This window comes from Hemitrygon akajei, chromosome 12 (assembly GCF_048418815.1).
Source record: "Hemitrygon akajei chromosome 12, sHemAka1.3, whole genome shotgun sequence".
Taxonomy (NCBI): Eukaryota; Metazoa; Chordata; class Chondrichthyes; order Myliobatiformes; family Dasyatidae; genus Hemitrygon; species Hemitrygon akajei.
Genome location: NC_133135.1, coordinates 104,973,824 through 104,991,060, shown reverse-complemented (window position 1 = coordinate 104,991,060; position 17,237 = coordinate 104,973,824). Strand labels below are relative to the sequence as shown.

Here is a 17,237-nt window from a genome sequence, read left to right as displayed (position 1 = left end):
TTACCCTCCCCACACCCACCACCACAAGCTCTCTGGTGTAACATAGGGACTTGTGTGAGTATCAGCTCAGGCTCAGCAGGGTAAATCTCCCAAGCTGCTGCTGTTCTGGTCCTGAATGATGGAGTTCCAAGGGGCCACGTGACCAACTCCACCTGAGCCTTTACTGAGACTGACCCAGCACAGCTCTGGCACATTCCTCACTCATGTAAGTGCCTGCCACGTCAGAGGTGGGTTCTTTACACAGAGAGCGGCGGGTGCGTGGAACGCCCTGCCAGGGGTGGTGATAGAGGCAGATGCATTTGGGACATTTAAGAAACACTTAGATCGGTACAAGGATAAAAGAATATTTGAGGTCTGTGCAGGAGGGAAGGGTTATATTGATCTTGGAGTAAGCTAAAATGTCGGCACAACATTGTAGACTGAATGGCCTGTACTGTGCTGCATGTTCTATTCTGCAGGTTGGTAGAGATCCAACAAGGACCATTTAAGAGACTCTTGGATAGGCACATGGATGATAAAAAAAATGGAGGGTTATGCAGGAGGGAAGGGTTAGATTGATTTTGGAGTAGGTTAAAAGGACAAAACAACATTCTGGGTCGAAGGGCCTGTACTGTTCTTTGTTCTAACTATCGGTACCTCTATCCTGGACAATGGAAAACTTGGCAAGTTTTAACCATATGACCATATAACAATCACAGCACGGAAACAGGCCATTCCGGCCCTCCTAGTCCGTGCCGAACTCTTAATCTCACCTAGTCCCACCTACCCTCACTCAGCCCATAACCCTCCACTCCTTTCCTGGCCATATACCTATCCAATTTTACCTTAAATGACACAACTGAACTGGCCTCTACTACTTCTACAGGAAGCTCATTCCACACAGCTATCACTCTCTGAGTAAAGAAATACCCCCTCGTGTTTCCCTTAAACTTTTGCCCCCTAACTCTCAAATCATGTCCTCTCTTTTGAATCTCCCCTACTCTCAATGGAAACAGCCTATTCATGTCAACTCTATCTATCCCTCTCAAAATTTTAAATACCTCGATCAAATCCCCCCTCAACCTTCTACGCTCCAATGTTTTGTAAGATGTAAAGGATAAATCAAATGATTCAGTCAGTCAACACCAGCATACTGCAGCTATATAGGACCCTGGTCAGACCCCACGTGGAGTTCTGTGCTCAGTTTTGGTTGCCTCACTACAGGAAGGATGTGGAAGTGACAGAAAGGGTGCAGAGAAGATTTACAAGGATGTTGCCTGGATTGGAGAACATGTCTTATGAGGATAGGTTGAGTGAACTCGGCCTTTTCTCCTTGGAGCGAAGTAGGATGAGAGGTGACCTGATAGAGGTGTATAAGATGTTGAGAGGCATTGATCATGTGGATAGTCAGAGGCTTTTTCCCGGGGCTGAAATGGCTGCCACAAGAGGACACAGGTTTAAGGTTCTGGGGAGTAGGTACAGAGGAGATGTTGGGGTAAGTTTTTTTACTCAGAGAGTGGTGAGTGCATGGAATGGGCTGCTGGCAATGGTGGTGAAGGCGGATACGATAGGGTCTTTTAAGATACTTTTGGATATGTACATGGAGCTTAGAAAAATAGAGGGCAAGAGGTAAGCCTAGTAATTTTTAGGGTAGGGACATGTTTGGCACAACCTTGTGGGCTGAAGGGCCTGTACTGTGCTGTAGGTTTTCTATGTTTCTATATCCCTGAAGTAAAAAGGGTGAGATGTTTGTGGAAGGACTGTCACCCAGAACTATCATCTCTGACCTGTGGGATCTCAATCTTCTTCCATGTCCCACCACTGAACTATCATCTCTGACCTGTGGGATCTCAATCTTCTTCCATGTCCCACCACTGAACTATCATCTCTGACCTGTGGGATCTCAATCTTCTTCCATGTCCCACCACTGAACTATCATCTCTGACCTGTGGGATCTCAATCTTCTTCCATGTCCCACCACTGAACTATCATCTCTGACCTGTGGGATCTCAATCTTCTTCCATGTCCCACCACTGAACTATCATCTCTGACCTGTGGGATCTCAATCTTCTTCCATGTCCCACCACTGAACTATCATCTCTGACCTGTGGGATCTCAATCTTCTTCCATGTCCCACCACTGAACTATCATCTCTGACCTGTGGGATCTCAATCTTCTTCCATGTCCCACCACTGAACTATCATCTCTGACCTGTGGGATCTCAATCTTCTTCCATGTCCCACCACTGAACTATCATCTCTGACCTGTGGGATCTCAATCTTCTTCCATGTCCCACCACTGAACTATCATCTCTGACCTGTGGGATCTCAATCTTCTTCCATGTCCCACCACTGAACTATCAGCTCTGACCTGTGATCTCAATTATCCCCCATGTCCCACCACTGAACTATCATCTCTGACCTGTGGGATCTCAATCTTCTTCCATGTCCCACCACTGAACTATCAGCTCTGACCTGTGATCTCAAATATCCCCCATGTCCCACCTCAGAACTATAATCTCTGACCTGTGGGATCTCAATCTTCTTCCATGTCCCACCACTGAACTATCAGCTCTGACCTGTGATCTCAAATATCCCCCATGTCCCACCTCAGAACTATCATCTCTGACCTGTGGGATCTCAATCTTCTTCCATGTCCCACCACTGAACTATCAGCTCTGACCTGTGATCTCAAATATCCCCCATGTCCCACCTCAGAAATATCATCTCTGACCTGTGGGATCTCAATCTTCTTCCATGTCCCACCACTGAACTATCAGCTCTGACCTGTGATCTCAAATATCCCCCATGTCCCACCTCAGAAATATCATCTCTGACCTGTGGGATCGTACTGTTCGCAACATCCCACCACTAACTATCATCTCTGACCTGTGATCTCACTTATCCCCCATGTCCCACTGCAGAAACCACAGATGTTGCACTGTGGTACTTCAAGGACTGCTGTCTGAGGCCTTCTCTTCCAGGTGGGACACTAACTCCCAAGGCAGTGCTTTGACAATCAGGAGGGATCTCTCTGAAGCATTAATCTTTTATCTCGCATCGTGAAAGTAGGTTCTCCACTGGTGGGTGCTTTCTGTACATAAGCCAGCCGTCATCATGGCAGACTTACTGCCTGGTACACTGCTGGTGTTTGGGGCAGTCCCACATCTCTAGCAGTGTTCAGGGCTTCCTTCGTCATGTCAGTAGCTTCCCCTCGGTTTTCACCACTGTCAGTCATGCAAGTCCTGGGTGGAGACTCAGGAATACCATCACACTCAGATGCAGAAGGATTCTTCATTGCTATTTCCGTAACAATTTTGTTTTACCAGTCAGGGTTGTTAGCCCTGAGCTGAACTCCTGAACCTGGAGGACCGGTGGACCACTCTTAGTCTGGCCTCTACCCTTTGACCTGTTTGGCATGGGTGACCCTACTAATAGAGAGCCAAATCACAAAGCCCTGACTCCAGCCAACATACAGTGGCTCTCCGGGTCACTGAGGCACGCAAGCTTCCAAACACTACAACAAGGGTGTTGTCCTCTTGGTGGAGCACAACAGAGATTCCACTTTACTGTTTAACACAGTGCTCTGGGACATTCTACAAAGATACCAGTGCACAATCCCCTACCTCAAAAGATTCTGCAGATGCTGGAAATCTAGAGCTGCACACACAAAATGCTGGAGGAACTCAGCAGGTCAGGCAGCATCTATGGAGAGGAATAAACAGTCGATGTTTCTGGCCAAGATCCTTCACCAGGACAATCCTTGTTTGCTTCACCACATTGATTCTCCAATTGCTCATGACAATGCTATCCTGCCATTTCAGCAAACATTTTCAATTTACTGAATGTTCCACTTTGATCAGCATCACTCTGCTAAACATTAGGAATGCCTCTCAAATCTGTTTTTAGCCTGGATACCAAGTCCGGGTCTCAAGCCACAAGGGCGTCTTTAGGTCTAAGGATCCCCCTGCAGACCTCCATTCCCTGCATTGGTTAAGCTGCAGCCACAAACAGTGAACCACAACTGTGGGGGCTTCAGGTTGGAACCAGGCTCACACCAACCTGCATCCCTGATGAAGGATCTCGGCCCAAAACATTGCTAGTTTATTCCTTTCTATAGATGGGTGCCTCACCTGCTGTGTTCCTCCAGCATTTTGTGTGTGTTCCCCTGAACTTCATTGTTCTGGGCTGGGTTCCCAGGTTGTTCACCTAATTACCTGGCCCAAAATGTCAGCTGTTTATTCCCCTCCATAGATGCTGCCTGACCAGCTGATTCCTCCAGCGCACTGTGTGCATTGCACCTAATTACCTTCCAACCCCTCCCCAGTAATGGACGGGAACATCTGCACACCCCACCACTGCCACAGAAGGCTTCCATGTGGTAGAAGTAGAAGGTGTTACCCTGGCCTCCTCGAAGAGCAGCATCCTGTATTTGTGTAGCATCGCCTGGGTTCTTTTCAATAACTGGGTTGAGACCGCCTCAAACTCCTCGTCCACTGAAAGGAAAAGAAACAAATTCACAGCACGTAAATTCAATGAAGGCATTTTAGTTTTGGTTAGAATCTCCCAAATCTCCCAAAGCCTCCACTGAACCAGTGTGGATAACTTCACTCACCACAATGAGCCTCAGGTCCCACACCACCAGGTTCAGGAACAGTTATTACCCCACAACCATCAGGCTCCTGAACCAGTGTGGATAACTTCACTCACCTCAATGAGCCTCAGGTCCCACACCACCAGGTCCAGGAACAGTTATCACCCCACAACCATCAGGCTCCTGAACCCGTGTGGTTAACTTCACTCACCACAACTCAGAACTGATTCCACAACCTACAGACTCGCTTTCAAGGACTTGACAACTCATGTTCTCACATTCTTATCTATTTAGATATTTATTTATGATTAATTATTATTTTATTTGCACAGTTTGTCTTCTTTTGCACATTGGTTTTTTGTTAAGACTTTGTGTGTAGTTTTTCACTGATTCTATTGTAATTCTTTGTTCTATCGTAAATGTCCTCAGAAAAAGAATCTTAGGGTAGTTTATGGTGACATATGTGTACTTTGAACTTAAACTTTTGTAGTTTGAGTCCTGTCATCATTACTGGTTCAAAAAGTTAAATTCTCTAAAGGTTGAGTCAGTGGTGCGATGTTAGCATTCATTTCAAGAGGACTAGAATATAAAAGCAAGGATGTAGTGTTGAAACTTTATAAAACACTGGCGAGGCCCCATTTGGAGTATTGTGAACAGTTTTGGACCTCTTATTTAAGAAAGGATGTGCTGACAATGGAGAGGGTTCAAAGAAGGTTCATGGCATTGATTCTGGGATTGATTGGCTTGTCATATGAAGAGTACTTTGATGGCTCTGGGACTCAAGTAACTGGAATTCAGAAGATTGGGAGACACTGAATGTTGAAAGGCCTTGATAGAGTGGATTTTCTTTAGCCAGAGAGTCTGTGGAATTCATTGCCACAGATAGCTGTGTAGGCCAGGTCATTGGGTATATTTAAGGCAGAGGTTAATAGGTTCTTGATTAGTCAGAGTATGAAGGGATATAGGGAGAAGGCAGGAGATTGGGGCTGAGAGAGAAAATGGATCAGCCATGATGAAATGGCAATGGGCCAAATGGCCTAATTCTGCTCCCATATCTTATCATGTGAAAAGACAGGAGCTCCCTCCCCAACAGTGTTGTGGTAGCACATTCATCAGTGGTCCTAGAAGGCAGCTTACACCCCACCCCTTCTCAAGGGGCAATTATTCATGGGCAATAACAGGCAATCTTGACAGACACCCCCAACTTCAAATGAAAGTGAGAAGAGGGATGCTGAAAGGATATCCCTGCCGATCACACGATTGGATCCTGATACTTTCATGATCCAAAGGCTTTTTGGGAGTCAAAACTGAGGCACAAAACATTTTGCTAAGCAATTTTATTAAGTGTTACAAGAACAAATGATGAACAAAGAGAAGCCAACAAACAAAGAAAAGACAAAGAAAAATCCATTCATGGTGCTTTCACACTCAGATCAGAGATAACCCAAATTCCAATGATATCAAGTAGACAGATTTCAGAGGGTTGACAACTGCTACTGAAAACTAAGAAGCTTCTAGAAAAATACGGAAGGAATCGTAATTGCTGGAAAATTCACTGAACAATTACATGTATATCATCTTGTGCCATGTTGTGTGATGTGGGCGATCATGGTCCTTCCATGACCGTAATTGTTCTTGGCAAATTTTTCTACAGAACTGGTTTGCCACTGCCTCCTTCTGGGCAGAGTCTACACAAGACTGGTGACCCCAGCCATTATCGATACTCTTTAGAGATTGTCTGCGTGGTGTCAGTGGTCGCATAGCTAGGACTTGTGATATGCACCGGCTGTTCATACGACCACCCACTGCCTGCTCCCGTGGCCTCATGTGACCCTAGTCGGGGGGCTGCTAAGCAAGTGCTACTCCTTGCCCAAGGGTGACCTGTAGGCTAGCGAAGGGAAGGAGCGCCTGACGCCTCCTTTGGTAGAGATGTATCTCCACCCAGCTACCTGATTCAACAATAATGAAGAATTATATTAAAAAATGTTAGGAGGTTGGAATACATAAATGCCAGCACCTATTAACAATGTAAACAGCTTTATAAGAGTGATTTAAAATGTTTACAATGCAATGTAGTAACAGGTGCAACAGATAGAAGGGGGTGGGGGTGCTATACTTTGCCCCAGGGTGACCTGCAGATTAGCGGAGGGAAAGAGTGCCTTACGCCTCCTTTGGTAGAGACACATCTCCACCCTGCCACCCAAACATGTATAGAGTTCAAAGTTCAAAGGACATTCATTATCAAAGTATGTACAGATTCTACAACCTTGAGATTCGTCTCCTTACAGGCAGCCACAAAACAAAGAAACCCAAAGGAACCCATATAAAAAGAAACTGTCAAACACCCAATGTGCAGAGAGAGAAAAAAACCAAATCGTGGAAACAATACAAATAAGTAAATAGCACTGAGAACAAAAGTGAATCCTCAGACACAAAGCCTGGAGCAGCTGGAGCACGGCCACAGGCTCAGCTCTGAAATTATTTAACAGTAGGTGATTGTATAAAAATACAAACAAGCCTAGGAACTTAAAACTACAAGAAAAATACCAATTCCACAACACCTACCCTCCTCATTTCTACCACAGAGCCTGACATGATGCCAGCAGAGCATGCTCACAGTGCTTGACAGAACAACCCACGCACCAAGAACATCACAAACTGACACACACACACACACACAGCCACCTGCAGGCCTAAGGTCTTTTGCCTCAGTCACTCAGGCCTGCGATTAGCTATTCAACGACAACAGCCTCCTGTTGCCCTCTCACCAGATATAGAATCAACCCAACCCAAAGTATTCACAGGGAAGACTACCACCACAACCACAAGTTCACAAGGACCAACAGACCACTCAGTGCCTTGAGCCCACTCCACCGACTGCAGCCGAGCAAGGTTTGACCCATCGAGGTGCAACGCCGACTTGGTGCTAGAACAATTTAAATACCAGGCCAGGTGGGCTGAAAAGGCAAAGTGTCAGGACTGGAGGCAAGGGTCAACCCAGTTTGTTTAACTCTGCTGTCCTCGACGCTGAGGCGTGCCAAGCCTTGGCTGCTGTGGGATTTGCCTCTGTGTGATGATCTGAGACTGAGACGATGGGCCCACTCCACACTCAGGTTTATCAGCTCAATTTCATTCTGAATGCCGGTGCCAGCTTCATTGTTTGCATGATTTGATTTGTTTTTTCTCTCTCTGAGCATTGGGTTTTGGGTCTTTTTTATAAATTGGATTTTTCAGGTTTCTTGCTTTGTGGCTGCCTGTGAATCTCAAGGTTGTATCATTTATACATTCTCTGACAATAAAACGGCCTTTGAACTTCGGATTGCATTCACCAGCAGCCTGCTACGGGCTTGTTGTTGATGGCAAAACCCATACACCATCAATCTACAGGCCATGACATTCAGGCTACGTCCACACTAGACCGGATAATTTTGAAAACGCTGGTTTCGCGTAAAAACGATAGGCGTCCACACCAGGCGTTTTTGAAAACACCTCCGTCCACATTAAAACGGGTATTTGGGCGAATCTCCTCCTACGGGGCATGCACAGGACAAATCTACAGAAAACAAGTGACATGTCTGGTGTCAAATCTTGCCGTGAAAGACTTGGTGTGCGTTTGTCCAGTTACAGACTAGAAAAACTTAAAAGGAAATTGCCAAACAACGGACAGCTGTTGGCTCTCGTGCAGGAGGACTTAAAACTGAAAAAACAAATACTGAAGCATATGGAGGCAACTGACAGGGAGTTCATGGACAGTATGACCCGGCTGACGACGAACAGTGAAAAACTGACTAACTCTGTTGCAGAGGGATTTGTAATGAGGAATATGATGGCTCCCCACCAGTACTTTCCACCACCTCAATACCAGCCTCACAGCCACAACAATAGCTACACATACAGACACATAAGACCCCCCGGGTGGCCCCACCAACATCTTCCCCACTCCTCACCCTGGAAACATTTCCTACAGCCATAGTCTCTTCACTGATGAAAGGGACGACAGCTACAACTAAATGCAATAAGGTTTGTTACTGGGCAAAAGTGAAATTTGCCATTATCTCATTTGTTTGCCTTTACTTTTGCCATGTCTTTCTGTATTATTTTGCTCTATTTAACATGTGCGAGTTACTGGGCAAAAGTGGTTTTATTTTTACCTGAGTATTTTTTCTTTTTTTGGCCTTAACATTTTCACGTCTATGCCAAACATAAGCTACTACTTAAAAAATGACATTTTGGAAGTAGTGACAATTGCATCTGTTGAATGTTTGCACAATAAAGCACCGCCAACATCTGTTCCGCACTTCATGACAGCGTTTTTAAAAAGTTTGTTACCCTGTACTAACTGCCCTGCCCAATCGGCGTTTTCAGATTTACACACTCTGGAGAGCGTTTTAGAAAAGCTAATTTTTGGGGGAGAAAAATACTGTTTCAGTGCGGACGGAGGGTCAAAACAAAGAGAAAAAGCTTTGGTTACGGATTTATCCGGTCTAGTGTGAACGTAGCCTCAGAGACTATATTATACTGTTTCAGTGTCACTGTATGTTTACTGTCATCTTGTATGTGCTTGGTACTGTGTGTGATTGTTGGGACTGCATTTTGTACCTTGGCCCCAGAGGAACGCTGTTTCATTTGGCTGTATTCATAGGCATTCATGTATGGTTGAATGAGAATTAAACTTGAACTTTAACATCCTCTCCATATTTATTGTTTTTAGCCCTCAAAGAACTTTACATTTCAATCAGGTCACCTCTCATTCATTTATGAGTCGGGTCCCAAGCTTTTCTTGATGGACCATCTCTACATACCTGGAATTATCCAATTGAAACGTCCCCTTGACATAATGCAATGGCCCATGTTGGTTAGTTTTTTCCTCTCTTTTTTTTGGGTTTTTTTTAAACTTTTGTTCGTAATTACTATGAGTTTGGGAGGTCATTATATATGGATTATCATCTATTTGAATGCTTATTTAAACTATTAACTATGTACTCTCAAACTCTCTATTCATGTTTCATTTATGTTTGTTTAAAAATTAATAAAAAGATTTTAAAAGAAAAAAAGAAACGCCCCCAAGCAATGAAATAACAACTTTATTTAAAAAGGGCGGCCAAATTTGTTCGCATGACTGCAGGAGCTGTCTCCCAGTGTCTTGTACAGTTGCAACAAGACAGCTAATCCCTTAACTTAGGTCCAACATTGCATCAGCCTTTCTACAACCTTCCGCACGTGTGCCAGCTTCTGAGCTTCATGCCCAAGGCCCCAAATTCTTGTTTCAGCTTGTTGTAATTTTTTGCCATTTAAATTATCCTGCCCTTCCTTCTGAAGTTAACACAATCCACTCAAAATCAAGTTTGAGTTTGTTTAATTATTGTTCAACCATACACATGAACACAGCCAAATGAAAACAAAAATGCTCTCCTGGGGCCAAGGTGCAAACACCGAAACAACAGCCACACCCAGCACAACACGTATTATTATGATAGCAGAAAAACATAGTCACAAATAGAGCCCAAGTCTCTGAGTGTCACACCCTGCAGATTAACAGTGCATGGATATTGTCCTGGAGCCACATTTCTGCAAGAGCCAACCTGCAGCAGTTCCAGCACCGATGGAAGGAGCCAGCCCCAACACACCAGGGAATCCAGCAGCACACATCAAACTCCGGCATCTCCTTCCCCGGCAGCCAGAACAGGTGACCCTGATGCATAAATGAAGGCTTGGTCTGGATAGTGAGGTCAGCTGAGAAGATCACAGACATTTACACCACACGCTGCATCCGCAAAGGAAACAGCATTATGAAGGACCCCATGCACCCCTCATACAATCTCTTCTCCCTCTTGCCGTCTGGGAAAAGGCTCCGAAGCATTCGGGCTCTCACGACCAGACTATGCAACAGTTTCTCCCCCAAGCTATCAGACTCCTCAATACCCAAAGCCTGGACTGACACCTTGCCCTATTGTCCTGTTTATTATTTACTGTAAATGCCTGCACTGTTTTTGTGCATTTTATGCAGTCCTGTGTAGGTCTGTAGTCTAGTGTAGCTTTCTATATGTTGATTTTTTTATTACGTAGTTCAGTCTAGTGTTTGTACTGTGTCATGTAACACCATGGTCCTGAAAAACATTGTCTCATTTTTATTATGCACTGTACCAGCAGTTATGGTCGAAATGACAATAAAAGTAACTTGACTTACAACCAAAGCACAGCCAATGGATTGGACTTGCAGTATTCTGCATTACAATGTCCAACAGTGTCTTGCAAACATAACAAAAGCATCCAAGACAATCACCCACATCACCTCTAATGCCTTCTCCGGATGGTTGAAGCAGACTGTAACACGGTGCGGAACGAGTCCAGCTCCACTGCTATACCACAGCACGGTAGTGGGGTAGACCAGCAGTACCCAATGTCCTTGATAACAGGTCAAGATGGTGCCAGCAAACAATTTCTTGGGCGACATCTTCCAGATAATCAATCATCTATGTCTTCTACTTATTCTTTTTATCTTTTAATTTTGTTTTTGAAATTGTTGGAGCCTGTGACTTGCATTCTGAAGTTCAACTGAGTGAGCTAGCACCCTGCTGTCCCCAAGGAAACTCCGGGAGAGAAATGCAAGAACGAGCTGCCACAAGGAGAAGCTCAGAGATGAACTACTAACTGTCATTCATACTGGCCTCTGTCAGCTCTATGTTTTTTTCACGTGTTCTCACCCATTCTTGCTTGTTGCCGATTGGCAGGCTGGGGGTTTGTGGTTTGACGATCTTGTTGCGTGTGGGTGATCAGTGATTTTGTGCGAGGGAGGGGTTGGGAGTTTGGGGTTTGTGAACTTTTATTTTGCTTTTTCTTTTTGTGCAGGGGAATTGATGTATTTCTCTCAACTACTTCTGTGGTTTTTCTGTATTTTATGGCTATCCTGAGAAGGCAAATCTCAGAGTTGTATTTTGCATACATACTTTAATAATAAATGAACCTTTGAATCTTTGAACCAGCAGTGCTTGCAATCAGTGAAAAAGGCATAAAAGACGAACAATCACTTCTTTATTTGGACCCAGAGTGGCTGCTGCATCGGACTGCTCTGTCATTCAAAGATTCAAATTGCATTTACTATCAAAGTATGTATGCCATATACAATTCTGAGATCTGTCTTCCCACAGACAGACACGAAACAAAGAAACACCCTGGAACCCACTCAAAGAAAAACATCAAACACCCAACACTCAAAAAAAGAACAAATTATGTAAATGGCAAAAATAGAGCGAAAAACAGTATATAAAACATCAAACCACAACGTCATCAAAACAGTCAGGAATGCTCTGCTCAATTTAGCACTGTCATTCGTCGACTGCAAGCCACACAGAAGAGCAACAGAAAAGGGAGCGACCCGAAACCAGAAGCACATCATAACGTGAACTACAGTCCAATCCACAAACAATGCCAATTAAACCTTGCCCAAGACCCAAGGCTCCAGCAGTATTGAGCAGGAGAGAGAAAGGGAACAGTCAAATGCAGGCAGACTGCACTGAACCCTTGCTGGCCTTCCACTCTCGTCCCCGTTGATTTCAATCTTGCTTAACGCTTTAATTGGCAAGCTAGAAATGGAATCGACCGTGGGCTTGCACACCATCTCCAGGCCTCTTGCCCCCTAGGCACACACTTCGCACAAAACCTCACCAAACTCCCTCAGAGACAGCAAAGCGGCAGGTTGCTCAATTGCCCCAGAAACACACCATCGAAACTTAAATCGCAGGTTCCAATAGCAGAGGAATCATATTTGAAATAAGAAGTGAAAGAAGTAGTTTTATGAACTCTCTGAAGGACGATGCTTTTGGTTGCAATGATTGCTGGTGCCATCTTCTTCAAATCATCATCTTAGCAGAAGTAAATTTATTATCGAAGTACGTATATGTTGCCATAGTCTGCACCGTATTATTCTTGGTATTATTTTTAACTTTTTTTATTTGCACAGTTTTTCTTCTTTTGTACACTGGTTGCTTGTCAGTCTGTGTGTGTAGTTTTTCATTGATTCTATTGTGTTTCTCTGTTCTACGGTGAATGCTTATAAGAAAATGAATCTCAAGGTAGAATATGGTGACACCAATGTACTTTGAAAATAAATTTACTCTTAAATATGAGATTCATTTCCTTGCAGGCATTTACATGAAAATAAAGAAATACTATTGAATTTATGAAACACTACAGAGATCTGTTAGGAAATAATTCAGAAGATGCACAGTTTAGGTGGCTGATGGTTGAGTTGAGTTGAATTGTTCTCCGAACTTGGCAATTTACTTGCAAATGTTTTGTCACCATATAAGGAGACATCGTCAGTGCGCAGTTGATTTTGTAATGGGTGGGAAGGAGGAACGGAGTTTGTTGCTTGTTGTGTTCTGTGCTGTTCTGCCGAGCATTATGGGCAGGCTATGTTGGCACCAGTTTGTGTGGTGACACTTGTGGGCTGCCCACGGTTCACCCTTAGGTTGTGTTGGTCGTTGACACAAATGATGCAGTTCACTGTATGTTTTGATGTACGTGTGATAAATAAATCTGAATAAAAACCACCAATGTGCAAAAGAAGCCAAACTGTGCAAATACAAAAAAAAAATAATACTGAGAACATGAGTTACGGAAACCTTGAAAGTGAGTCTGTAGGTTGCTGGATCAGTTCAGAGTTGAGGTGAGTAAAGTTATCCACACCAGTTCAGGAGCCTGATGGTTGTGGGGTAATAACTGTTCCTGAACCTGGTGGTGTGGGATCTGAGGCTCATTATGGTGAGTGAAGTTATCCACACCGGTTCAGGAGCCTGATGGTTGATGGGTAATAACTGTTCCTGAATCTGGTGGTGTAGGACCAGAGGCTCATTGTGGTGAGTGAAGTTATCCACACCGGTTCAGGAGCCTGATGGTTGATGGGTAATAACTGTTCCTGAATCTGGTGGTGTAGGACCAGAGGCTCATTGTGGTGAGTGAAGTTATCCACACTGATTCAGGGGCCTGATGGTTGTGGGGTAATAACTGTTCCTGAACCTGGTGGTGTGGGCCCTGAGGCTCATTGTGGTGAGTGAAGTTATCCACACGGGTTCAGAAGCCTGATGGTTGAGGGGTAATAACTGTTCCTGAACCTGGTGGTGTAGGACCAGAGGCTCCTGTATTTCCTTCCTGATGGTAGTAGTGAGAAGAGAGCATGGCCTGGATAGTCAGGGTCCCTGATGATGGATGCCTGTTCCTAGTGGCAGTGCTCAGTGGTGGGGACTGGGCTCAATACACCACTTCCTGTAGACCTTTCCATTCCTGGGCATTGGTGCTTCCATACTAGACCATGATGCTACCAGTCAATACACTCTCCACTCTGCATCTATAGAAGTCTTCGATGACATGCCAAATCTGTGCAAACCTCTAAGAAAGTAGATGGGCTGCTGTGACTTTTTATGAAGGTACTTATGGACTGGTCCCAGGACAATTTCCTCTTTATGGTAACAACAAGGAATTTAAAGTTACTGACCCTCTTCACCTCCGATCCCCAAATGAGGATATGTGGACTTTTGAGGAAAAAAATCACCGTGACATTACCTTTCCTGTGTTCTTCCACAGAGGGTAACGTTCCCTGGTACAGGTGGTATGGCAGTAGCCTGTGGACCATGTCCTGGTAAGATCGGAAGGGGGACTTGTAGTCCGGCTGGAGAACCGTGTCCTGATCCATTCGCAGTCGGTCCAGGAGCCTGTAACAAGGGCATAGGAACATTGATTCAGGATAGCAGAGCAGAAACAGGAGCCCAAGTATAACACCATCAGGGAATTCCAAGGGATAACCTTTCCCAGGGTGGGGAAAATGTGCGAAAACTTGGGAGAAGGGTGGGTGCTGGTGTGGCAGAAACACCAGCATAGAGCAGAGGAACCAAATGGCCTTCTTCAATGGTTGTCAGTGTCTAATCACCTTGGGTTTCTTGCTCGTACATCAGAAGACCCAGAAGCCCTTCATTCTACCTCATCAGCCCATTCTCCATTTAGACTCAGCTGTCCAGGGGCACAGAAACAGGCCATTCAGCCCATCTTTTTGACCGTCCTATCTGATTCCATATGCCGACATTAGGACTATATCTCCCCATTCCTTGTCTATTGAAGTGTCTGTCTGAATGCCTTTTTGAACGCATTGACTGTGTCTATTTTTTATTCTGAGATCCAGTGCAGAATAGGCCCTTCTGGCCCATCGAGCTGCACCTGCCAGAAAAACAACCGATTCAACCCGAGCCTAATCGCAGAGGACTATAACCACCAATTAACCTACTCTCTGAAACGTCTTTGGACTGTAGGAGGAAACCGGAGCACCTGCAGGAAACCCCAGACGCTCACAGGAAGGATGTACAAACTTCTTACAGGCAGTGTTGGAATTGAACTCTGAGCTCGATGCCCCAAGCTGCAATAGATCACACTAACTAGCACTAACGTGGCGCCCAAAACTGATACCACCACCTCTTCTGGCAGCGAGTTCAGGAACTCTCTTTTCCCCCACCTATCTCCTTTAAAACTCCTTCCTCTTAACTTAACCCTGAGCCTTGTCTTTAATCCTGAACGAGAAACAGATTCTGACAATCTACTCTGTCAGAGGTCTCCTATGATTTTGCATACATCTATCAGGTCACCCCTCAGCCATCTTGATTCCAGGAAAATAAAAAGCCCAGCCTATCCAAGACACAGGAGATTCTGCAGATGATGGAAATCTTGAGCAAGACACACACACTCTACTGGAGGAACTCAGTAGGTCAGGCAGCATCCAGGGAGAGGAGTAAACAGTCAATGATTCAGGCCAAGATCCTTCATCGGGACGGGAAAGAAAGGGGGAAGAAGCCAGAATAAGATGGTGGCTGGAGGGAGAGGACAAGCTGGCAGGTGAGGGGGGAAGGTAGACGAGTGGGATTCCCATCAAGGAAGTACTGATCCCAAATGGCCAGGAGAGGAAGTGTCTTCTCTCCTTCTATCTGACAGGGCTCTCAACACTTCAACTAGTTCCCCAGCTTCCACTGAACAGGGCAGAATGGTTTGCCAGTTCTCCAGGGCTTCTGTTAGCACTTCCACCAGTGAAGTGTCCCACTACAGGACTGAAAACTGCATATTGCTAAACAAAATGCTGGAGGAACTCAGCAGGTCCTTGAAGAGGAATAAACAGTCAACATTTTGTTAAGAGGTGTAAGTGAAAAAGGCTGAAGGAGGAGAGGAGAGTGGAGCATGGGAGAAGGGGGAAGGAGGAGGGGACCCGGGGAGGTGATGGGAATGAGGACACACAAAATACTGGAGGAACTCAGCAGATCAGGCAGCATCTGTGGAGAGGAGTAAAGATTCAATGTTTCAGGCCAAGAACCTTCATCAGGACTGGAGAAGAAGAGGTTAGATGCCAGAATGAGAAGGTGGCTGGGGGGAAGGTGAGGGAAGGAAAGTGTCCCAGCTGACAGGTGAGGGGGTAGTTGGGTGAGTGGGACTTGTCTTTTCATCTCTGTGATAAAGGGTCACTGATCAGTGAAATTTACTCAGATTCTCTCCCCACACGTGCTGCCTGACCCTCTGAGTGTTCCTGGTAATGTCTGCTTCTGTTTACATCTCCAACATTCTGCTGGAATTCTGTGTATTTTTCAATGCCTTTAACTCACTGCCACTAATATTTCCTTCATTTCTCACAGACACACAAGTTCCTTCTTAAACTGGCTTCTAACCCCTTCCATTCCAGTCCTGATGGAGGGTCTCGGCCCGATACATTGACTGCTTATTCCTCTCCATAGATGCTGCCTGACCTGGTGAGCTGCTCCAGCACAACACTTTACAGTCCCCGCAACCAGGGGTTCAATTCCTGCCGCTGCCTGTAAGGACTTTGTACGTTCTCCTCGTGACCACATGGGTTTCCGCCAGGTGCTCTGGTTTCCTCCCACAGTCCAAAGAGAGTTGGTAGGTTAACTGGTCATTGTAAATTGTCCCGTGATTAGGTTGGGGTTAAACGAGGGGAATTGCTGGGTGGTGTGGCTCAAAAGACTGGAAGAGCCTATTCTGTACTGCATCTCAAAAAATAAATAAATAAATTATGTGCGTGCACAATCCCTCAGCAGTAGAACCTCTTGCATCTCTGTTTATTGCATTGCATGCTTGTGGGATCTTGCTGTGCACCAGAGTGACTGACCCACATACGCACGCAATCAATGCCGGAGGAACTCACAGGTCAGGCAGCATCTGTGGAGGGGTACAAACAGTTGATGTTTTGGGTCGAGACCCTTTGTCAGGTCTGGAAAGGAAAGGGCAAAGGGGGACAAAGCCAGAATAAGTTTGGGGGGGTGGGGAATGAGTACAAGCTGGCAGGGAACAGGTGAAGTCAGGTGAGGGGGAAGGTGGGTGGTTGACAAGAACCCGATCCCAAATGGCTAGCAGAGGAAGTGTCTTCTCTCCCTCTACCTGACAGAACTCTCAACAGTTCAACAAACTCCCCACCTTCTACTGAACAGGACAGAATGCATTCCCAGTGCTGCAGAACTTCCATTAACTAACACCCAAACCCCTGCACCTACAAAGTGCCGGAGGGACTCAGCAGGCCAGGCAGCCTCTATCGAGAGGAATAATTAGTTGGCATTTTGGGCCGAGACCCTGCATCAGGACTGGAAAGGAAAGGGGCAGAAGCCAGAACAACAAGATGGGGG

At 45.3% G+C, this 17,237-nt stretch overlaps 1 protein-coding gene across 6 annotated transcripts in view; it reads right to left on the bottom strand.

Moving 5' to 3' along the window:
- The window catches only part of LOC140737333 (BRD4-interacting chromatin-remodeling complex-associated protein-like), a 161,617-nt gene that overhangs the window by 10,979 nt on the left and 133,401 nt on the right, over positions 1-17,237 (bottom strand). For all 6 annotated transcript variants that reach the window (XR_012101107.1, XM_073063769.1, XM_073063771.1 and 3 more), the window contains 2 exons: positions 14,134-14,282; positions 4,380-4,474 (listed from right to left, as the gene is read on the bottom strand). Coding sequence is in view for 5 of the 6 variants with exons in the window: in XM_073063769.1 (XP_072919870.1) it covers positions 4,380-4,474; positions 14,134-14,282 (244 nt within the window). In the remaining variant the exon portion in view is untranslated. The remainder of the gene's footprint in view (positions 1-4,379; positions 4,475-14,133; positions 14,283-17,237) is intronic.